Consider the following 24,499-nt stretch of genomic DNA (forward strand, 5'->3'; position numbering starts at 1 on the left):
GCAACCATACATGCTCAAAAAAGACAGAATTTTCCTATTTCTCCTGTCTCTGCTATTGAAAACCGGTAATTTAAGCTCTTGAAATCTTAGATAGGGTTCTCAAAGTAGCTTCTCTGCATGTGGTCCTGCATACCACATAAAATACATTAATTTATCTACCTTGCTCACTGAACTTTGTAGGGGCACAGTCCTTTAATGTGCTTTAAAACACAATTATAGTGACAACTTCCTTATGGCTAACATGGGCTGTCCAGATGTGCAACTCCAAGTGATCCTCTTGGGCTTCATAGCTCCAATGCACACACCAGAAGAACTGAAAACACATTTTAAATTTCAGTCCCTCTATGCAACAACCACCAGTGTATCCTTTCCTACTGGTATAGTTAGCTCCATACGTAGGAGCCTGGAGTTTTGTGGGTTTGTTTGTCACATAAAATGCTGTTTGGTGTGGCACAACACAGCTGTTCATGTTTGTGCAGCAGCTGCCCTTTGACAGCTTTCCAGAGCAGGGCAAGTGGAGGACGCAGGCCCAGTTTTGTACCACAGTAGTGCAGCTCCTCATTGCCCAAACCTGACACACCATTTCCAGCCTTGGCCTGGCTGACAACAGCCCTTGTCCCCAGCAAGGACCCCAGAAAGCTCTCCCTCCTTCCTCTGCCACAGACGGGGCATTCACTGGTGCAGCCAGGTCTCAGCAACTGCCCCCACAGTGGCGAGGGGCGAAATGCAGCGATTGCCACAGCACCTGGCTGGAGACATACCATAAGAGGGGGAAAACAGAAGAGATAAGAAAAAAACAGCCTGAGTGAGTGTCATGGGGATGGAGCCAGGCTCTTCTTGTTGACAACCAACAATAAGACAAGGCACAATGGGTATAAACTGGAACACAAGAAGTTTCATTTAAATTTGAGAAGAAACTTCTTCACACTGAGGGTGACAGAGCACTGGAAAGGGCTGCCCAGGGAGGCTGTGGAGTCTCCTTCTCTGCAGACATTCAAAACCCGCCTGGACGCCTTCCTGTGTAACCTCATCTGGGTGTTCCTGCTCCGGCGGGGGGACTGGACTAGATGATCTTTCGAGGCCCCTTCTAATCCCTAACATTCTGTGATTCTGTACCCTACAGTCGCTGTGGAGGAGGAGAGGGACCCAGCTCCCCAAACAGACACACGCCTCCCCCCACAGCAGCCGTGCTGCCAGCCCGTCATGGCGGCGGCGGGCAGGGCGGGGTTGCCCCAGCCCTTACCTAACGGCGGGCGGGCAGGGCTGGACCGGGAGCCTTATGCAAGGGCAGGGGCGGGGCCGACACCGTTGTGGCGGCGGTAGCAACACCATGTCCTGGTACCGCAACGCCGTGTGGTTCGTGAAGGGGCTGCGGGAGTACACGAGGTACGGCCGGCCGCCTTCCCCGGGCGGCTGTGAGGCGGCAGCGGGATCTGCGGAAGGGCGGGGCGCGGCGCGCTGGGTCCGGCTGGGGGCGCTTCGGGGCGTTCGCGGGGTCCGCGGCGCGTTTCGCTAGCTCGAGGGGTTTAAAATCGTTTTTAATCGAAGCCTCTGCACTCCTTCCAGAGCAAACGAATTTCAGGGCCATATCTGTGGGAGCTGCCAGACGGCGCTGCCTGTGCCCACCCTGGGCAGCTGTCATGGGGTGGCTGTGGTGCCACTGCCTGGTCACCTCCCGAGTGACAAAGTCTGGGCCATGTGGGGCAAAATGCCTCGAATTGTTGTCATACTGCTTATCACAGTGTCACCGGTCCCACAACTATGGAGAGTAATGGGGAGAGGGGGATGTTCAGCATATGTGGAGCCATGAGGAGAGAGTGGTTTTTTTGGAAATACGCTCTTCTAGTTTCTCACAGGTGTCTCTGATTCACTCAGGAGCGGCTACGAGTCTGCTTCCAAGCACTTTGATCCAGCCGATGTGGAGGTGAACGTGGCTGGAAGATCGTTTCTGGTCACGGGTGCGAACAGTGGGATTGGCAAGGCTGCGGCCATGGAGGTAGCGAGGAGAGGTGAGCGGGGCTGCGGTGAGGAGTCTATGCGGGGAAGATGGAAGGAGGCAGGTTTGGCCTTCCAGCACGAACACAAAGACACAGCTTCCCGGGACGAGGGGTCTGGTGTGTTATTTTACAGGGCTGTTAGCGTGGGTTGCAGGTTTAAGCACAATCACTAGTGTGAAAACCAGAATAATGAAACAAAATTGGTGGAGAGGATCGGTGAAGTGTTTCTCAAGTGTATGTTAACCACAACTGTGTTACAGTGGCATCGGAGGATGTTAGTGACAGATCAGGGTCTGCTTAAGGCTGATTTGGTACAAATATGAGCCTGGCTGAATTTGAACTATTTTGCAGAACTTGCAAATTTATGATGTAACGAAGAAAAACAGTTGGCTGTGCTAAGCTGAGGGAGTATGACAGTAGCAATGTAGTTGTGCTTGATCTTAGAAATAACCTCAAGTTTGTGTCTTTTATGTGATTACAAGCAATAATTTTTTTTTTTTCCTGTTGCTTGCTGTAAGCAAGGAGATGATGTGAACTGGAACTGGCTACTGTGGAAGGATAAACCTAAAGCCTTTCAGAGTTGACAAAGTAATTCCAGTTGTGCAAGAGTGACAGGAGTTTTGGCAAGTAGAATAAAAGGGAAGAGATTGTGGCTTTGCTCTCTCTTTGCCTACTTACGTTTTTGTAATGATCTTAAGAAGGAAAGTGGCAGCTCGGTTAAATTAATTCAAAATTATTAGCATCAAAAAGCCATTGGGTTAAAGATCCCATTCAGTGGCAGTATGTGATTGATTTTAGGTTCCCACTACTGCCATTATGCTTAACAGCCTTATGTAAGTATTGCCTTGACTGGTGACTGTTCTGCTCACAAATGGATATGCTATGATAGGCTGTCAAGCTGAGTGGAACTGCAAAGGATCTGGTCACCATGTCTAGTATTAGGGGCCCCAAGAACTACCTTGGGCTCATCCTTGGGCTCAGGTCTGATACCTTGAGTGATTGTTGCTGTGGCTATGAAGTTAAAATAACTTAACAGTGTCTTCCTGATCCCATCCTTGCATGTGCAAGTCCAAAACTTAATGTCAGCTGTTGGTGCTCTGGCTTCTAGTTGAAACTCTTCAAGTATACTATGACAAGAAAACAAGGAGTTCAGACTCAGCTAAAGAATAACCAAGCTACATTTGCTTTACCTTCAAGTACATCAGATCTTTGTAAATAATAACAGTCTTGATGACAATTTCTCTAGCCCATAGGTCACACCAAAACTTCCCTCTGTCCTTAACAGAAAGAAAAAAGTTCGTATTCAAAGCTCTTAAATCCCACCTCTGTTTTTACTGAATGTTTTCCTCTGTAGACTATGTTCCTTGTCAGCCTGAAGACCAGCTGCTTCTTCCATGTATTTAGTTTTATCTGCACGCATTACTTGTGCTGTCCCCTGTGCTTTGGGAAGAGCTTTTTAAATGTCTGCAAATGCATATCCTTGATTGCCTTAAGGTCTGTAATTAAAGCTCTCTTGTGCAGTGAAGCTTGCAGTCATTGTGAGAATGTCCAGAGATGAGCATTGGACACTGTCCCTTCTGATTGTCTTTTCTCTCACTCATGAAATCTACTTTTCCTGGAGCAAAGACTGTATTTCATTCTGGTCTTTATATATCCATGCCTGTCTGGCATGGTCCCTTCCATGCATGGCATATGTGTAACACAAACTGAAGATGAAACTTTATTAAATGTTGGTTAGTGTCATTTGTGTGATTATCCCAGATTCGGGAGTTGTTCCACTGTGGTTTTGCACTTGCTAGAAGTAACATAACCAACTCTGGCAGTGCAGTAGAGGAATCACACCCTGTTAGAAATTCTCATTAGTACCTTGAGGCTTCTTACCTGCACCAGCTGCATGCCAAGTTTACTTGCTGTAATGGTGGTCAGTGTGAAAACATCTTTCATAGAAGGAAGATTTCATTACTGGACTCCATGCTGGGCTGTGCAGTGTTTGATTGCTCTATCCCTAGGGTAGACTTGGTGCCTTGCATTTAGGATCTGCAACTAGAAGAGTGACCTGGCACTGTTGTTTCTGTTATCACTCCTTCAGGATTACATTGCTTGAGCCTTCTGGGGGTGGACTGCAAGCAACCCCTAAAACACCTTTAACAGTAGGTAAAAGTAAAGAATGCAGGTGCTACTGTGACTGAGATTAAGACATTACTTGTAATGATCAGAGAATACAAAGCATAAAAATAAAAAATAATTATGCCTACCTGTACTTTAATCCTCTTTTTGAAGGCTCTTTTTAATGTAGCGAAGTTATGAGGTCATGGTAAGTGTCTAGGCCTTTGAGAGGAGCCTTGCCCTGCATATTCCTTTTGTAGAAAAGTTGGTTGGAAGGAACATCTAGAGGTCATCTTGTCCAGCATCCCACTTGAAGCAAGACTGTTGCCAGCATTAGATCAAACCAGCCTTTGCTTTGTCTCTCTGGATCTTGAAACCCACAAGGATGGAAATTATGCAGCTTCTTGAGAAAAGTGAAAACTTTTTTCTTAATATCTAACCTGAGCCTGCCAAGCTGTGACCACGGTCCTTGTCAGTTCTCCCACTGCTGAGAAGAATTCTTAAATGTTGCATTTTAATTTCCTTTTCACAGAGCCATTCCAGTCCCTTGTGTTGTTGAAGCCCTTTACTGAACTTTTTAAGGCATGTGCCAAAAGAAGCGTTTATGATACAGACGCTTTGACTTCAATTTCCAGTGTAGCCCTGGTATTCTATCAATACCAAACATGATGTGCAAACTTCACAGTTATGGTTTGATCAGAGAGTGCCTAGACTGCAGTGGCTGTCTCCATCCACAGAACCTTGCTTGGGGACTCAGAGCATGATACTTTCTCCCTCCTTTCTGCCTTCACAGTGACCAGAGCCAACCAGAAATCTTCAAGCTTTCTCAGTACATCCACTAGTTGTGTCCTGAACATTTTGTTTACCTCGGCTCTTTGGCAGACTCTGTTGAGATTCTTGGTGTGTCCAGTATGCCTGAGAGTACTGTTGGCTCTGAGCCTTTTGTGGGGAATTTTTCCCTAGGAATGGCCCAAAGCTGGTGAAGCTGCTACGCGGTGCTATGCCCTTAACCAGCTCTCTGCTCATCAGCAAGTGTAATGGGAGCCCTGAGACCTCCACAGACCTTCAGCAGCACCAGTGAAAGGCCACAACTCAGCTCTTGGCAGCAGGGAAATGGGATTGTTGGCTGTGGACAGCTCAGGAACATTCTGCCTGCTGGGAAGCTCCTGTGATGTCTCGGTGACCATCTAACCAGTATTGCCACTGCTATTAGCAGGCTATAGATTTCCCACAAACTGGAATGCAACTACAAAACATTTTTTGTTTCATTTGAATGTATCAAAAACTAACCCCAGACAGAACTGTAAATTGCACATCGCTTCCTGACCCTCCCTCTTTGCTACTGCCTCCCCAAGCACTTTTAGTAATTAATTATCCAATGTGTTTCTTGTGGAAATCCACCAGGTGGCACGGTTCATCTGGTTTGCCGAAATAAGGAACGGGCTGAGGCTGCCAAAGGAGAAATAGTGACAGAAACAGGCAATCAGGTGAGTTGATATTTGGTCTTTTGTTTACTCTTAGAAATACTGTTAATATTAAAGACCTTAGAGGCTCTGAGATATTCTGTTTTGTCATTTTGCTGTTGTGTTTTTAATAGTATTTTCACTTGGACATGCAAACGTCTAGTAGTCTGTCATCCATTTGGTTTGAAGTGATTTAATTTCACTAGGCAATATTTTCTGTGTTTAATAACCTCACCAGCAGCCTGCTGTTTTATTTAATGTTAGTTGTTGATATGTTTTGTGATGTCCTACTTTTTATTCGTAACTATGTAGCTGAGGCTCTTAAAAGTTAATGAGTTGCAACACTCTTGCAACAACATTTATGAGTTTACAGTGTTGAAGTTGGAAGTTTTATGTGTTTGAATAACATGCTCTTGATTTGCTAAGGTTGGCTGCTCTCTGAAGTCCTATGTGTTGTCCCAGTTCCATGCTCTACAGACTTTTTCATCTCCTTTTCTCATAGCATCTCTTCCGTATCTCCTCTCTTCTGTTACAGATTCTTTTTGCTTTTGCATATATCACTCTACAGTATACTCCTATAGCTGTCACTGTTGCTTTTGCTAATTATTGAGGCAGGTATGTGTATGGAGAAGTACATTGTCTTTCTCTCTTGGTGTATTGGTTTTGTCTGGGGTAGAGTTAATTTTCTTCGTAGTGGCTCCTGTGGTGCTATGGTTTAGTTTTTTGACCAAAACAGGGTTACCAACCCATGTTTTAGTTATAGGTAAATAGTGCTCGCACAGCATCAAGATCTTTTCTGGTTCTCATGCCCCACCACCCCATGGACTGGGGGTTGCACAAGAAGTTGTGAGGGGACACACTGGGACAGCTGACCCCAGCTGACAAAAGGGGCATCATGTACCATATGATGTCATGCTCAGCAATAAAAGCTGGGAGAAGAAGGAACAAGGGGGTGCACTTGCAGTTATGGTGATTTGCTTTCCAGTCACTGTTGCAAGTGATGAAGCCTGCTTTCCTGGGGATTGCTGAATACCTGCCTGACAATTGGAAGCAGTGATTGAATTCCTTCTTTTGCTTTGTTTTCACATGCAGCTCTGCTTCACTCTTTGAACTATCTTTACCTTGGCCCACAAGTTTTGTCTATTCTACCCTTGTGATTCTCTCCCCCATCTCACTGGGAAGGGAGTGAACGAGTGGTTGTGTGGGGCTTAACTGCCTGTTGGGGTTAACCCATTACACTTGGATGGAGAGCTGTATTCATTTTTAAATAGTGACTTGGCTCTTGAACACAGTGTTTTGATTCCAGAAATAGTTTTTAATGTGGATCAAAAATTATGAAGACTTTTTATGGGTAGAGATAGATACCATATTGACTAAATTTCTGGTCTTTGGTTTCAGCTCCCTAGTGCGACACAACTAGCATTACACTTCAGTTCTTTAATGGAGGTGAATTAGATCAGTCCATATGTAGAAACAAACACTTTCCATCTGTCTATAACTGTGTTATCCCACAGCTATAGTAAGACTGGTGATTATCTGTGTTACCTCCTTTTCCAATTGCGGTCAGCCTGGGAAGATGGGCGAGTTCAATGACCTCTGAAGGTTCCTTCCTGTTGTTTTCTGTCATTTGGTGAAACAAAACTTGAGGCAAATAACATTCTTCCTCTAAAAGCAGCACATTTACTGCATTCCCACTTTTTGGTAGGCTGCAGACCTGTATTTGTCTAACCGTGAAAGAGTAGGCGGGCACCGCAGAGCTAGTTCATGACCCTGGGGACAAGGCACTCGTACAGAAAGCAGCATTCAGTGAAGTGTTAACGAGCTCTACGAGAGGCCCCATGGGACATGTGACTGTACAGGGAAGAGTCATTTTAATAAGAAGTCCACATGAACATCCTTCTTTATAAATACTCGTTCAGAAGCAATGCAGGGAGGTAATAAAATGCTTTATCTGCAACTTGACAAGCTGTATCAAGACTCAGCTTGCTCTTCTTGATCATCTGGATAGAGATCCTGTTGTAGTATATGGCAAAGATTTTTATTTTTTTTTTCCATCTTCCATAGCAACATGTGCCAGAGTTCAGTGCTGAAATGGAGTTCCTGTTTGGCAGGCACCTGCATCTGGACGTGGAAACTGGGAAGTTCTCCTGATCTGTTAAAGTAGATCTAGTCACGGATGTTAGTTCTCACTTTGAAAATTGCTTTGTTACCATTGAGGACTTTTATAGGGAATAGGCCTGTGGGTCCTTTTTCTGGGCCAGTGTTGCAGTCAGCAGATAAGGGTTGATTTAGATCTTTTTCAGTCTCTGAAAGCACTTGTAATATAGAACATCTGCCCAAAAGTCTTTAGTTCTTCTGTTCCAGTAGATAATGGTAGTAACTTTAAAAGTAGAAAGCTTTTAGAGATGTACCCGGTTAGGAAACAGTAGAGCAGTGTCAGGTTTTTGGTCAGAAATGAACATTGTGATGAGAAAATTCTGACCTAAGTCAACTAAGGAGCTGAAATCCAATGGCTGGAAAGAAAAAGTCATATGGGTTTTTTTATCTTCAGGGAAGCACAATTACAGGCAGGGAGTAATGCATTATAATTTTCTCAGCTTCTTCACTTATCTCATTTGTTTGTATAATGACTATATAAAGAAACAGCTTGGAAAGAGAGGTGGCCCTTTAATGATTATTTGTTGTTTTGCATGAGAACACATCCTCTGCATAATTATTTTAAAACTGCCTTTTCCTGGGGTACGTCATAAGACTGTCTGTGGTGTGTCTTTGAGACTAAGTGCCATCTAGGAGAAGAGTAGGAGTTGACATTCCTTTTGTATGCTGATAAATGCCACTGTGCTTGTACTAGGTGGAACACAAATTTGCAAAAAGCAAGAGAATTGCCTGTAACAAACAGTAAAAATGTTTTTGATGTCTTGAAGAGAGGAAGTATTTCTAGCTTTAGTGGTTTAGAAAATTAAAACTTGGCTCTCATGTCAAGCTTTTCCTTTTAAATTTATTTATTTTTTTAAAATTCTGTTGCATCCACGTTCCTGGCCATAGTATTTCAAAATGTTGCGAGACTGTTGTGACAAGGAGTGGCTAACAGGGACTTAGCCGTTCATGCAGTGGTTAGCGTGGAAGGGGATGCAGAAGTCACCTGTCACTCTGAGACAGCTAGAGTGGGCACAGCGATGCACCTGACAGTGTGGTCTTCTGCCCTGGTTAGAATGGCTGTGCCCAGCACATGGGAATCTGGCTCAGACAGAGCTCCAGAGGAATTATGGGGCAGATCTTTGGCTACTTGGGAGTGACTGTTATTTCTCCCTGAGCCTGGGGCAGAGCATGGTGGTAGAGCATCATCTCTTGGGTTCTGCTGCAGTCAAAGTGCTGGGCTGCCAGGTAAAGCAATGGCAGGAGGTGAGCAGGCTAGGTAGCTGTAGGAAGCAGAAATGGGAAATTGACAGAGTCTTTGCACAGAGTAGAAGAGCGCAAACCCTACGTTGCATGGAAGGAGGGACAGCTAGAAGCTACGCTCAAACGACTGGGGGATAGAGACTCACAAGATGGGGAAGACTGGAAGCTTGTGACTGCTGGCAACAGAAGGCAGGTTGGTTCTCTGTCTGCAGATGTGCATTGATAGGATAAGTATAGTGCCATGGTAACAGATAAGGAAGAACAAGCTCTCTCAGGGCAGGTGTTGGAGCCAGAACGGTTGTTGGCACTGGGAGGAAGTGGTGGGTGATAATGGCTGGAGACGCCCTCCTGTGGGAGGTGGAGGCACTCGTCTGCAGGCTTGGCTTGATGTCTTGAGAGCTTTGTTGCTTGCTGGGGACTCAGATCTAGGGTATTGTGGAGAGTCTGCTGAGGTTCATCTGGACCTCAGACTGGTACCTGTTGTTGCCCAGCCACGTGGGTACCCGTGACATTGTGAGGTGAGACCTTGAATTCATCAAGAGTGCTTACAGAGAGTGGAGAGCATGGAGGCTGAAGCAGTGCTCTCCTAAATCCGGGCAGTGAAAGGGAAGGGCTTAGGTAGGAGCATGTGCACTCTGCAGGTCAGCACCTGGTGTCACTTTATCTTTGGCCTTATGACCTCTTTGACCTTCTCTGAGAAATGAACACAGCTGAGCAGTGATAACAAAGCAGAGCAAGAGTATCTTTGCCAACAGGTTTGCTAAGCTAGTGAGGAGTGCTTTAAACTGGTTTCACTGGGAAATAGTGACCAAACCCAGAAGAGCAGTGGGGTCATGGGGATGAGTATATGTCTAGGGAACAGCAAAATGGAGGAGGGTCTCACAGTTTTCATGTGAAAGCGACATGACCAGGAATCCATCTCAGATGCCAGTATGTGAATACAAGTACCATAGGAAACAAACAGAAATCCATACATGGTTGCACAGCTGTGATCTCACTGGCATTAGAGAGATGCAGTTGGCATGACTGCAGTGCTGGAATGGAGGCATACAGGCCCTCTTAGAAGGGCAATCTGGGAAGACAAGGAGAAGGAGTTGTGTTCTGTGCAAAGGAGTGGTTTGAATGCATGGCGCTTTGCTCTGAAATGGGTTATGAGCCAGTTGAGAGCTTATGGGTAAGGCACAGAGGTCAGATCCGTGTGGATGATGTCATGGTGAGTGTCTGCTACAGACTGCCTGATGTAGTGAATGAAGTAGATTGAGCCTTTTTCAGAGGGCCAGGGCAGCTCAATGATCACAGGTCCTGGTACTCATGAAGCACTTGAACCACCCTGATACCTGCTGTAAGTTACTTTTTTTTTTTCCTTTAGAATATCTTCTTGCATATTGTGGATATATCTAATCCCAAGGAAATCTGGAAGTTTGCTGAAAATTTCAAAAATGAACATAAATTACATGTGTTGGTAAGTTGGCATAATTAAATCATATGTCTGTCTTTGAAGTGTATGGCCTCTGAACTTGTCCAACGGGTAGTCTAGATTTTACAAGTTGACCCACAGTTCTCTGCTTAATTTTCTCCTGGTGTTTCTGTGGTAGTCTCCATAATCTGTTTGCCCTTGTCTAGTCTCAGTTCACATACACAGATATGACATTAAAAAAAAAAAAAAAAAAAAAAAGAAATGCAGTAATTTTTTTAGCTGCATCTTTTGAGGTTCTTACCATGCAAACACTGTGGCCTTTAGGTTGTATATCAGGCTATGCATGTTCAGCTAAACAGAATAAGACAGGGACTGATGCCTCCTCCCAAGGGCAGATTACACTTGCTTTGAGCTAGTCCCTCTTAAAGATTATATTTTTATAGAAAGTCTAGTTAGAGCAGTCTAAAACTGAGCCAGGGAGGGAGCTAGCAGTTGGGCAACATGGATGGTAAGGGGCTCAGTTCTCTCTCCCCTTTACTTAGCAGTGCAAATTTGCTCTGGGCATTGTACTAAAACTGAGACACCTGGAGCAGTTGTTTTAGTGCTTACTAGATGCTGAAATTCTGATAGAAATGGGAAAATTGCTTGTGAGGAGTGGCAGTGAAGGAGCAGGGAGGTATGTAGGGACAGATCTCTTTTTGACGTGGGAAAGGAAAGCTTGAGCTTCTTCTGGAAGGTAAGGCAGAGAAAGAAGTGTGTCTGAGAATATGCTGGCTACGCACAACAAGCTTTTGAATTTTCATGAGGTTCTGCCTTACAGTGCTCTGTGCTACAGTGCTGTTTTAGCAGAGTGTGCATCAGGTAGGGGTATCTGTGCAGGATTGCCAGACAGAGAAAAGCTGAGGTCCCGACAACCAGGGCACAGAGTCAGTGTGATGCACCTCTGCCAGTTAGCTCTGCTCCTCTCGTGGCTAACCCAGTGGCCTGGCTGAAGTGCTGCTGAGTTTGGAGCTAATTCATTTAATTTGATGAGCGTGGAGGTGCCTGCAGACTATTCTACCGTGTTGTACAGCTTCCCTTAGTCAATTTTCACCAGTACAGAAACCTCCAACAGAGAATACATCACCACATAGCACAGATGATGTGGGATCAGTGTGATGTCTCAAATGAGGCTAACAAGCTGCACTGTGTTTGTATGTTCTAATACTGGCTCTACAATGTGCATATTATTTTCTGTGAGAAAAGAGTTTAAAAACATGCAGGAAGGCATGAAGAGGACCATTGACTATTAGAGTAATACATATGTGGTGAGCCATTTCTCTGAAGATCCTTTATTTTCTGAAAAACTTATGATCAATAACAGAGTATATGACTTGGAATTATGTGGTTTATGGAAACAGTTTGTACCTTTGTGTTGCAGTGTCAGAGAAGAGCAAACTATCAGGGACTGCTTGCATGACTGGTTTTGTTTGTAGATATTTTTGTAGATGATTTTTGTTTACAAGAGTTGTCTTACAGATCAATAATGCAGGATGTATGGTGAATAACAGAGAATTAACTGAAGATGGACTTGAAAAAAACTTTGCAACAAATACATTAGGTAAGTATTGAAGCCTTAGTTCTGAAATATAGTTATTTTGGTTACAGAAGCATGTTTTTACAGCTGGGTTCAGGAGGTGTATATTTGTGCTCCAAGAGGGATCACACTTTTGCTATGCCAGGGAAGCAGAAAAGAAAAAGAATAAATACTACAGCTTGTTTGGAGTGTCATTTTTTTGATGTGTCCATTTTTCAGTTGTTCTTATATCAGTGCCTTTATTTGTCATAGCAGCAGTGGACAAATGCAGATAACATTTAATCAAATTGGTTCTGAAATTTGCTAGGAAACTTTGTTCCAAGCAGTGCTGCTCATGATACTGTCTTTGTAATAAGTGTGCTTCTGTGGCTTGGATGGAGCTTGGAGCACATTCAGATATTTTAGAAGACATTCAAGTGCTTCAGTAGGCTTGAACAGCCCTGTTTGGTGTGACAGATGTACTGGGTAGGACAACTGTGCCTTATATTGTGCCCTGGACATGCTCGAACAGATGGAACATCCAGTCAAGTGACTGGGCAAGTCTTAGGCTAAAAGCTGCAGCTCTTGTGAAGAGAGATGTAATGTTTGCACCAACAAACAGTCCTGGCACTCTGTTTTCCCTTTGCTTCCATGCAAGATGGGTGGCTTTCCCGTGAGATTGTCTTTATTATATTCAGAAGTGACACAGTAAGGAGCAGCGGTAATGCTTTGTTTCTGTGTTTTCCTCCGGTTCAGTAATATCTGCAATGAGGAAGAGGGAAGCTTAGGCTATAAAGATCAGGCATTTTTAGAACTAATACAGCCCGGAAACCATTGTTGGGTTTTATTCTTGTCCTTTTTCCTGCGTTGCTTCCTTAACTCCTATTTACTTGTGAAAACTAACTCTTAGTGGTATATATGTCTCGTGCTTAGATGATGTGGTGCATACAGCTTGTTTTTTTCTGCAAGTCTGACTACATTAAACTGAGAATTAATTAAAGTATAAAGGCATAACTTAATTTTCTTCAAATTAATCTTCTGCCAACATTCATCTGTTTCTCATGGTCAAAATTCAAAATTAATTTTATTTTGCTGTCGGATTTCCCATGGTTGCAGAAGTACAAGAACTTCTACCTTGAGAAATGTATTCACCTGAAATTAGTTTAACCCTCTTGTGGTCTTTCAAACAAAAATCCAGCAATGTGCAAAGGTGCAGCTCTTCCAGAGAGAAGCAGAGTGAAACAATACAACAGTCTGAACATGAAAGCATGTTTTGCTTTAGTTTCAAACACTGAGGAAATTTATTGCTGAGGAACTGTACTAGTGCATCACTTGAATTAGATTTTATCACACAAATAGAAGCAAGAAGTTCTGCTTTCCCAGTTGTTAGTCAGCCTTACTAGAGAGATATAGCTGCATGTATATAGTAGAGGAAGCTGAATTATAATTGTAGCAAACTAGGAAAATGTCTGTATTATTTTTTATGAGTGTTATGTGTAGATCTTTGTGTATCACTTGCTGTGTGACTGTGTAAGAAGGTTAAGGAGATGATTGCACGTATCACAGGTAAGTCGTTCTCTATTGACCAACTTCTGTGCGATTCTAACAAGAACTGAGTTGTTTGCTTAGACTGGTTTTCTCTAGGCAACAATAAGGATTAAATTTTGAAGCTTTTAGAACAGAGTGGGACATGGTTGAGCTGGAATAGGCCATCTGTGCAAGACAAAGCTTCTGTGCTTGCAAGTCAGGCACACATGGAAGACCAGTGCTATCAACAGTGCAGGGTTTTTTTCTTTCAGAGTCAGAAATGGAATAAAAAAATAATGCCTGTTGGAGTGATAGCAGGAGAAAACTGTATGGAGGAAATGCATATCAGAGTAGATGTGTGTTAAGTCATTTCCCTAAGCACTGGGTACCTTTGGGCATGCTTTACTCTGGAGATGTTACTTCTTATTGGTAATTATCTGTGATTATAGGTTTGAAGAGAAAACCTTGGCTAAATTAAGTGTGGCTGATATGTAGGTTGGCTCTAAATTAGAATGTGGTCTGAGAGGAAAAAACTAAATTCCCCTCCCTGCCTTTTGCCCCAGAAAAGCCGAAGCCTGAAGGGTGACATGGGCTCAAGGCCCCTGTTTTGAAAATCTGCAGTTGTCCCTCTCGTCAGCAGCATGGAAACAGTAACTCATGACTACCTGATTTCTGCAGAAATAATATGGAATTACATTAACATTTTTTTTCAGATCTTCACATTCCTTCCATCCTTCTTTGACTGTTTCTACCCTGGATCTTGGCTTTGGTCTAGTAAAGGAGTGTGTAGGTTGTAAATAAGAATGCGAGACCCTGAAGTATAATATGCCTTAAATGCAGAGCAGTCTTTGAATTCTGTATCTGACATCTGATTAACGTTTATGTAAGTTGTAGGATTGCTCATCTAGGTGTCTAAAATGCTGTGGAGCTTTTAAATCCAGGCTAGGAATATTTTCCTCTTGTCTGACTTGTTAGTCTGATTTTTGATATTTTGCTTAATGGATGTTCAGTTCTAATTGATAATCTCATTTGTGAAAGCCTACTAAAGTAGGCTATATATAAATATGTTGGTATATATTAGCATTGGTATTATATAAATATATTGGTTAATGGTTGGACTCGATCTTAAGGATCCTTTCCAAACTAAATGACTCTATAGATCTGTTCTATGATTATGTGATCTTTTATTGGACATATGTGAGGCAAAAATGAATGCATATGTCCTTTGGTAGATAAGATGAATACATACAAAAATAATACTGGTTAGAATACAAAGTCAGCCTCCTTTCCTGTGAAACCCCCACTGACTGGCTCATTGAGGACAGCTCACCAAAATAGGAGGTACAGAGTCTTCTCTGGTGGTGTCAGAATTTACAGGTGGATGAAGGTCATGAAAATGCAAAGTACAGATTGATAGTTCAGGCTTTGTATGGTTTGTTTAGTGTTCAAGTTCAAACTGTGAACTGCCTTGAGCAGGCAGTGGCAGCTGTATCTGTGCCTGGCATCCTTAAAATGGGGTCAGACACAAACACTGTATGGCTACTTGTGGTTCTGTTACTGCTGTCACATGAAATATCTTACCTTTTTTTCCCCTGTTAGATCTCCAAGGGTTATTGCTGTGGTCGCTGGAGCTCAGTGAAGGTGCAGAGAGCAGAATAGCTGTGGAGCACTTAGGCTGTAATGTAGGAGTGCTTGCCAGACATGAATTTGAAATGGCACATTGCTGATTGAATCACACCTTTGGTGTGGAAGTGGGTGACTGGTGTGGGGTAACATGGGCAGATTTCCTGAGGAGCTGCTGATCCTGATGGGCAGATTTATTGTCTGTTGTTGCCCTTTTGTATCCTCCTGTGGGCTGGCCTTGTACTCGGGCTTCTAGGCAGGAGCTGGGCAGCAACAAGCAGTCATTTCTGCTGATGAGACTTGCAGACTTCTGAGTCAACACTGGTTTTAAAAAAAATCTAATTTTATTTTACTAGCTTTAGTACAACTCCCAACAAAGACTATTCGAACTGGCAGTATTCAGTCATTTTGGAAGAAAAAACTGTCAGCATTGATAGGCAAGTGGAGGCAACAGCAGCATGTTTTTACTGAAGCACTAGACATATAGCTGAAACAATCCTTGTTCCTCTATTTTATAGCCTGCCTCACTTTTCTTTTAGTCAACACATCTTCTTACTTGACATGGAAAAATGGCATATATGTTACATTTTTATTGCTACTTAGCAGCCAAGGGGATGCAAAACCCACTTGGAGATAAATAAATGATGCTCCCAGCATGCATCTTTTCTGCAGTCTAATGTACTCTCATGTTTTAATAATATAGCCACATACATTTAGTCTCTGTGCAAGAAGGCGTAGGGCCAGGGGAAATAAGGTGCTTTTCTACCACGGTAGCAGTACAGTCCATCTATGACAATTTGCCCAACCTGTATGAATATTTGTCAGTCTCTTCCCTACACATAAACTGTATCTAACTGGTGGTTCACACAAGCCAGTGTTGCCTGTTGGCTTGTGCTCTGAACTACTTGGAAGTCAGGCAGCTTGGAGACCAGCTGTCAGTCTGCCGTAAGGTCAGTGCTTAATGTTTGGCAAGACAACCTTACCTGTGAAAAGGAAACTATGATATTAATTTTCTTTCTAAAGAGCTTTGAGACTACGTGAAAGGATGAAGTCGAATATAGTTGCACGTCCACTAGCTATGCTGAAGTCTAGGTTCCTAAACCACTGAAGAACCCTTATTGAGCTGAGCTCTGTAATTCAATGGAAAAATGAACCTTTGTTTTGTCTCTCATGTTCATTAGCTCTTCCCATACACTTTCAGTTATTGCTAGTGTGGAGGAATTGACCCACAGAGACAGCACACTAAAATCTTCATTCTTGATCTTGTGCTCAGGAAATAGGCTCAGGGATGTCTCTTACTTGGAACGGCATACGTTGAAGGCTTGAAAGATAACCAGGTCAAGGAAGAATGTCAGTTTGTTCTTCTTTTTAAAGACTTGGACATAAGGAAAGCAAGCCAATTTAACTGATTTTTACCAGATGAATGAACCATTGAAATCTGTACAATAAAACTTTTTTTTTTTTTGTTCCCACTCTTTTCACAGTTGAAATAACGCTGTTCCTAATAATACTGCAAAGCTCAGGCAGATGGAAAACTTCACTGAGTGTGGTGCTGGCTGCCTGCCCTTGTCTGAATGTTAGCAGATTACAAACCTCACCAACAATTTACCACTAATTGCCAGATAGAACATCAAGCAAAAACTGTTCTAGAATCCACCAAGACACTTGGGTCTGCAATAATTGCATCATCAATTAATTTGATGTTACAAATGGGCAGTGGCTTTACAATGTGACTTCTGCTGAAACCATAATTGTCCTTATAAATCGGTTTTAAAGTACAGGTTTTGCAGTCACTTTAAACCTGTGAAGCAGGGAGGAGTCTGTGTTCATGTGCTATTGTTATATGTGATATCCTGTTGATTTCCAAGTCTGAAGTATACAAATCCTAAGGAGTCTTCCAGGTTTTGGCAGGCTAAGGCTGAGTTATAATACCAGCATTTTGGAAATATGCCTCCACAGTGTGTGTTTATATTTTCTGTTAGGGCTATTCTATGTTTTGCTTAGTTTAATGTTCTAGTACAGAAAGATCTGTAGCCTTATGTGGGAATGAAGACCAGTGTCTAATAAACTGTAAGCTTCTGTTCCTTGCACAGGGATAGCTTTCACTTTGGTTACATTGTGGTGGAGATGGTGAGATCCATGGTGAACCAACTGCTGCAAGAATGTGCAGAGTTACCTTCTTGCTAGACCTAACCATAGGCTTTTCCATAGAGTTCCTTCAGCTTCTACTTCAGGTCACGTGAAAGGTAGCCTCATTTTATGTAAGAATTCATGAAACAGACAGACTAATTTCTTTTTTTTGTAGTAGTAGTCTTTTAAACAACTTGGTATACGAATAGTTGGGTTTTTTTATTATTTTTTTAAATCTCCCTAACAGCTCCTTATTTTTTGGCACTTGCGTAATTGAGGTTTCACTCTGTGATTGTGAAATAGTGAATTACTGCTCATACAGGTCGACCGAGGAGTTCACTGTAGGAATTAAAAATGGGAGTTGCTAATTAGGACACCATATCAGATTACTTAGCTAAATTGAGAAATTGAGAAAATCTCAGAACAAGTGGTGCAGTTACACAATAGGCCACAAGGGAATGCATGGTGATTCAATTAGAGGGTTTTTTTTGGTTTTGTTTTTGTTTTTTGAGCAAGTAAACATGAAACTTAAACATTAACATGATCAGCACTTGGGAGGGACTGTGTATGAGCAAAGTGTCTTCTCATTAAGTGCCATGCTCATCGCTTTTACTGGAATTACCATGTGTAATGCACAGACTGACAACCCACGCTCTCTGATCTACCATACAATAGAGTTGGTTGAATGATGTGTAATGCTGGAGTAGCTGGGTCCTTATAGGAAGGTTATAATTACATGGTATTATACATGATTTGCTATTATGTGAGCCCAGCTTCAAGACATAAAACTTGCAGGAGTTTTTCCAAAGAAAAACAAATGTTCAGAGGATGTTTATCGTTAAAAGAAATTGTGCATCAATCCCAGGAGCCTCTTTAACTGGCAAAAACACGACGAGCAAATACTGTCTCAAACATGGAACAGGGATGTAGCTTGTCCAGTAGGTTTCTCCAGTCAGCTATTCACCTCCACAGAGTTCAGTGAGGGCAAGATGAAATCCCGCGTGCGTGGGTGATGGACGAGATGCTTACTCACCCCCTTCCCTATTCCTTCTGCTTCTTGAACTCATCCTGCTGGATTCTGGCATGGCACAGCAAATGCTCTTTTCAAAGGGAAGTGTTGTATACTGTTTTCCTGCAAAAAATGTGTGTGTTTCTTTTTTTCCACCTTTATAGCAGTGAGAGCCAAGATTTCAGGCCTTGTAGGTGTGCTCATTGCTCCCTTCCTGCTGGGGTGAGAAAGAGAGAGGCTGCTGCTTGAGTTTCCACCATGTCAGTAATTCAAAGTAGTCCGGGAGAGCTACTCAGACAGAAACGTCCTGCTCCCAGTTGCCATGTGTCCCAGAGGGCACTCAGCTCCTCCTCTGCCCTGGGTACAGCTGCTGGGAAGCAGGCACTGGGAAACGTGGCGACCTCAAGGCTGAGCATCTCCACTTGCAGAGTATCTGCTTGAAACAAGGACAAGCTTTCTCCAGAATACCCCCAGGAGTATTGGCAGGTTTTTTTTTGGTTTTTTTTTGGTTTTTTTCCAGGAAAAAAAAAGTCTGTCTTTGTTTTTTTGGCAGAATCCTGAAGGTCCTCTCAGAGGAGGGGCAGGATCACCAACGTACCCAATGCTTAATGCTTGCAGTGCCAGGCACTTCACTGCTGATCATCGCTTTTCCCTCCATGTGCCTTTGTGTTCTCTCTTGGTCTTTTAAACAATAATTTAAAAAAAAAAGTGACTTCAAAAGATCTGCACAGTTTGAACACAGTGGTAATTAAGCATTAATCATGTTGATATGCTTTACCATTTTTAACTAAGCTCTGTGGAAAGCACATTTCTCCTTTAACAGACAAAAACGATTTTTGTGTCAAAGAAGTATACCAGAATGCTGAAGTGTTCATTTTGGAAAGGCAGATGTTCAGTACATTTGTATTAATAATCAATTGTATGACAAAGGATATACAATTTGGATGTTGTCTTGATTTCCTTAAGTGGGGGGAGAGGGGTATGTAGTTTCTTCTACCAAATCAGTCTTAGTTGTCCTTGCAAATTTTCTTTAACTACAAATAAAATTTTCCTTCTTTGTTTTTTATTCTGTTCATGCAGTTCATGTTTTTATAAGGACTGTGGCAGGCAACGTAGTCCTTTGTGGCTTCCTCCCCTTTGACTTAGAAATTCATCTCTGTGCTACTGCATGCTGCAGTACAACTGTGCTTGGCCAAACACAGGCCATGGGGTATGTGGCTGTGCCAGACCTCTAGACCAGCTGCACTTTGTGTTGTTCCTATTTGTTCAAAGGTATCTAGCAAACTACATGCTGGCTTTTACCTCAATAAAAACATGGAGGTTTCAATTGTTGATGGTGTATTCCAATCAGCAATATACCTTATTGATAAGGTATTCCAATTAATCTGCCTGACAGACCAGCCCATGCAAATAAGAATGTTTCATATCTGAGTATATTTGTGAAAGTACTAAGAAGTTTGTGTTCAGACACTTTAAACAGGGACAATAGTTGGTGAAATATTTAGTAGTGGGAGAAATTAAATGCTTCACTTGTAACGTCTGATGTGTCGCATCTGTGTGTGTTTTGAGATACTAGTGCTTACCATAGGAAGCTGAGATCAAAACTGGTCTTTTTACATGCTGTCTCAAAGCAAATGAGCAAATGGTTTTGTGGGGCTAAAAGACTGAATGCTCTGTCTCTGTGGGATTTAACTGAATTCTTAATAAACTTGAGGAAGAGATGAGATGCTGGATTTGCAGTTAGTTTGTGGTTTTAAATAAGCACATAAACTTCTGACAAGCTGTAGTTGCTATGAGCAAGCAGGATTTTTGGCATTGAACATTTTTCTCATCCAGCTGGAAAACAAAACAAACCCCAGTTGTTAATGAGGCAATGTTAATGCATTCATCTTAGCATCCCTTTAGAATTAACAAACCAACATGAAGCCCCTTATAAGTGTAAATTACTCTGCAGAACAGTAAAATCCAGCGTCCTCTTAGCTGGTGCATTGCAGCTCTGCCTTTAGGAAACGCAGCATATTTAACCAAGACGTGATGTTATTTTGCATTTGAAGAATCCATAGCAAATGGAAATTTAATCCAGACTCCCAGCTTGTACTGAAGTGATTTTTTTTTCTGTTTTTTTACCTCGTGGCAGTCTCCTGTGACAATCAACGGTAGTTCTTGTGCTAATGATGTCATCGTTCAGTCTCCCCGCCGCTATTGGGGGAGACATACAGGCTCTCGTTATTCACTGGCAACTGCCTTTGCTTGCGTTTTCTGCTGAAGACGGGCTGCATTTACTCATCTGATGTGCATTCGCTTAGTTTGATTTGCCAGGGTTTTAAATATATTGTGTGCATATGGGTGTCCCTCTGATTATATAGAGAAAATGAAGAATGCTCTGACTGACGGGGGAAATGAACAGTTTGTTCACCAGGCATGTAACACATTTGATTTTGGTAGCGTGTTTATAAACATGCTGTATTTTAACTGAGTGATCTCATTGCCTCTGTGGAAGAGAGGTTATAAAGACACATGCTGGAGTCTTCATGTCTAGTGGAAAACATGGCCTTGGTAGCTCATGGAGAAAAATATGTTTATCACTGACACAGAATTTTTGAACTAGAGCCATTCGTGAAGAGACAAGAGGGAAGTATTATACTCAACAAAGAAACGCTAGACTAAATAGTGCTAGATTAATTTTGAATTAAACATTTTCTTTAAATACAGTTTAAAAGGGGAAAAAGATCTCTTAAGAAATAAACAAAAATCCCTGTGTTGCACTCGAGCGGGTGAAACATCACTAGGTGTGTCTGAACCAAACACACCAGCACTTGAACAATGTTTTGAATAACAAACTTTGCTACTCATGGTGACAGCTGTAATGGAATATATTTGTGTGGTGTGTACAAATCTTATGCTAAATGAACGTGATTAAAGTGAGGAAGGACAGAGTTTCGTTTCCCCACATAATCTTGGCTTAGCCTTGGGCATGCAACATCAATGTTTTTGTCCCCAAGGGTTCCATATCTTCTGTAGTAGTCATGCTGGCGATTGAAGAGGCAGTTTTTGTGTGCAACGCAAGTCAGAAGTGTTGGGGTACTTTGATTTCACAGTGAGAAGGTAAAAATGGTTGTTTTAAGTGCATATGCAAGGGTCCAAGATACACAATGTGAAGCACAGTTTCCTTCTCTTGTTCATGACCTGGCATATGTACATGTATATATGCCACACATGAAGTGGAAATGCATTCTCTTTTTCCTCACTGACATTGCCTCTCCCACACAGAAACCCATACCTGAGCCATTTCTCTTTCACAGTCATGGCTGGAATGTAGTGATCAGTTTGCTCTGTAGGTACAATAAACATAAAAGTGTATAAAATAACTGATGTGCCTTTGGAGAATTATGCAGCATTGCAGACCAGAACAAGTTGAATAGGTGTATTGCAGGTAAGAAAATGATTAAATGCAGATAAAACTTCAGAGATAAAGAGATGTTGTGACAGGGGGTGGAGAGAGAAGAGAGCCTTTTTAAAAAGAAAAGTTAATGTTGATGTCTGTCTGTCTTGTAGGTACGTACATTCTGACAACTGCCCTGCTGCCCCTGCTGGAAAAAGAAGCTGATGGCAGAGTGGTGAGTCTGCAATGCTGTTGAAAAGTGGTGTTTTACTATTTTTACTGTTCTTGTGACAGCATTTGTTTGGCTGTCCTGGTGATGCAGAATCAGTTATGATGATGTAAGCATCTCTAGAATGCTCTTGTATTTTGCTGACAACAGCCACCTTCTCCAAGGCAAAGCTCCTGCTTGCAGTTCTCAACCCTTCTTTGGAAAAATGAGTAGAACACTTCCTTTGGAAACTTCTCCTTTTCCTTTTCCTGGGGCAAGTTATCTCTTTCAGAATAGTGCAAAATACCTATAATAGGAGTATAGGCTTCAAAGAACCTTACAGGTCTTGGTCTAAAGCTGGAGAGCAGGTAAATGTTTTAAATGAGATTTCCCAGGTTTTGTACAGTCTCTTGGTTTCTATCTAGCTTCTATAAATGCTAAACATAAACTACAAATAGTGCTATTCTGCTCTTTTATTTCTCCCAATTACTTTTCAAAAGTAAAAAGCACCAAATTCCTTAATGGAATCAACACCACTTCAAATGAAAATCACTTTCTGAAAAAATGCTATTTCTTCTTCCTCATCTCCAAGTACGTTCCACACCTGAGGACAAGCATAGTGCAAAGAGTTTGCAGAGAAATCCTTCTAGGAACTTCAAAATATGGGCTGAAGACCACGTTACATGCATAAGCATGATTGTGAGGAGTTCCTGCGTTTGCTTTTCATTCATTTGCTTTCCATTCATTCACTTACAGATAACCGTTTCTTCAGGGGGCATGCTAGTTCAAAAATTAAACATATCTGACTTGCAGTCGGGAAATGGGACATTTGATGGAGTTATGGTGTATGCACAAAACAAGGTACAGTCCATGGGTTAGAGAACAGAGCCCAGCACTCATTTGCTAGGTGGCTTACACCATCTGCTTTGCAAAAAGCCTCTTCTTTGCTGTTGCTTTCCTGTTTTATCCAATCACACAGAGCTATAAACCTTCAGGAGTATGATGGCATGCACTTATGAGTGTGTACCATCTCATGCCAAGAGCATGGCTAGACTTTGATTTAATTTGATTTAAGTCTCAAGGGGAGAAACTGTCTTTAGCTGATGGACACTTTCTGCCTACTTAGTTCTTAGCTATAGTCTGCAGCAAATAGATGTGGTCAGTAAAAGCAGTGTAACCACTTGAAAAGTAAGCTCGTGGCCAGCATATGAATTGCGATGACTACAGTGTTCTCTGACAAAATTATCCAATAAATCTAGTCAGGATGAGCAAGGATATATTTCTGCTATGCAAAGGTGCCCTGCTATGGTGTAGTTTATCTCCCTGGGAACTAACTTGTTGGACAGGCTATTGAACTTGATGCTTGTCTGGCTCTTTTTGCTCTATCCCAGAGACAGCAAGTTGTCTTGACAGAACAATGGGCAAAAGCTCACAGAAACATCCATTTCTCTGTTATGCACCCCGGCTGGGCAGACACTCCAGGTAACATCTGCTTGACACTCTGACTGTATTTTTTTCTTTTCAGGATTAGTCTTATAGCAAAGAGAAATGAGACTTTCTGGTGGATTTCTCCAACAGGTGCAGTGATTTCTTGGCTCCAAACTGGTGCTTGAAGTAGTTTTGTACTCCCTTGGTAGCTCTGTTCTGCACAGTCTCTGCTGTCTGTGTGTACAGAGAATAATAATGGGCAATGAGTGGTTCTAGCCCCGCACAAATGCACAGCAGAGCCATAGTGCGTTAAGCTAACCTTGAAGTTACATTTGTAGTGGGACTGTTAAACACAGAGATAAGAGCTTTTGCTTCTGTGAGTACCACCGTGCAGATGCTGGGAATTTGCAAGGGCATAGAGGAAAATGGAGCGCACACCATTGTGCAAGCCCTATTCCTCTGCTCTTCCTCTAAACATTTATTGCTGTCAAGAAGCAGTGCGTTTGGCAAGACAGCCCTTTGCATGAGCTGCAGCTGTTCTTCAGTGACTGGGTCTCAGCAGGTGGGCCAGCACCGGTTATCCAGTGTGCATGTCGCGTTCCGCAGTATCTTACCAGCCCCTAACACCAAAGGATACAGTTTCCCAAATTAGTTTCTGATGACAGAACCTTTTACCCTGTCTGCTTCATCCTTGAATACTGTGCTTTCCAACTAAATATCCTAGTATTTTTCTTTAAAATACGTGTATTTTTGCACATCCTTTGTGGTTTTCAAACCTAATGAACCATAAAGTTACCCAACCTTAAAGTTCAACAACTCTCCAGCCCCCAAAAATAAACAGTTCCAGGGGATGGGACTTCAGTCATCACCTGTTGGACATAAGAAAAAGAAACCAGAGTTTAAACATTAATTATATAGTTGGTTTAGATACTGTTCATCAACAGTTTTTAAATGCAATACTGCAACTGGTTTCCTAAAACATGTGGGAAAATAAGAGCTAAAAATCCTGTTAGTATACCTGTTATTTGGTATTTCTGTTCCCCCATGTCTTACTTCTTTGTGGTTTAGAATGGAATTGGCTAAGGAATCTCTTCTGGGTCCTGTTCTCAGCTCCTTCTAGTGTTATCCCTGTAATTTGACCCAAACAAACAACTGGTGGATCATCTGGCAGTTTAACAGTGTTCCAGCACAAAGTCATACCCCTAGTTATAGGGAAATACTCATTTTCTTTCATAACTTTGAGATGCCTTATCTT

General features: G+C 42.3%; 1 protein-coding gene across 2 annotated transcripts in view; it reads left to right on the forward strand.

Moving 5' to 3' along the window:
• The first annotated feature begins 1,191 nt into the window (after nt 1–1,191).
• DHRS12 (dehydrogenase/reductase 12) overlaps nt 1,192–24,499 on the forward strand; it is a 29,106-nt gene continuing 5,798 nt past the window's right edge. Inside the window, exons 1-8 of one of the 2 annotated variants that reach the window (XM_065862083.2) lie at nt 1,192–1,386; nt 1,876–2,009; nt 5,508–5,590; nt 10,335–10,427; nt 11,901–11,982; nt 21,782–21,843; nt 22,573–22,677; nt 23,208–23,298. In XM_065862083.2, the coding sequence (XP_065718155.2) occupies nt 1,280–1,386; nt 1,876–2,009; nt 5,508–5,590; nt 10,335–10,427; nt 11,901–11,982; nt 21,782–21,843; nt 22,573–22,677; nt 23,208–23,298 (757 nt within the window). In that variant the 5' untranslated portion in view covers nt 1,192–1,279. The remainder of the gene's footprint in view (nt 1,387–1,875; nt 2,010–5,507; nt 5,591–10,334; nt 10,428–11,900; nt 11,983–21,781; nt 21,844–22,572; nt 22,678–23,207; nt 23,299–24,499) is intronic. The other variant, XM_065862134.2, reaches the window with a different exon arrangement.

The sequence above is a fragment of the Patagioenas fasciata genome, chromosome 1, assembly GCF_037038585.1.
Source record: "Patagioenas fasciata isolate bPatFas1 chromosome 1, bPatFas1.hap1, whole genome shotgun sequence".
Lineage (NCBI taxonomy): Eukaryota > Metazoa > Chordata > Aves > Columbiformes > Columbidae > Patagioenas > Patagioenas fasciata.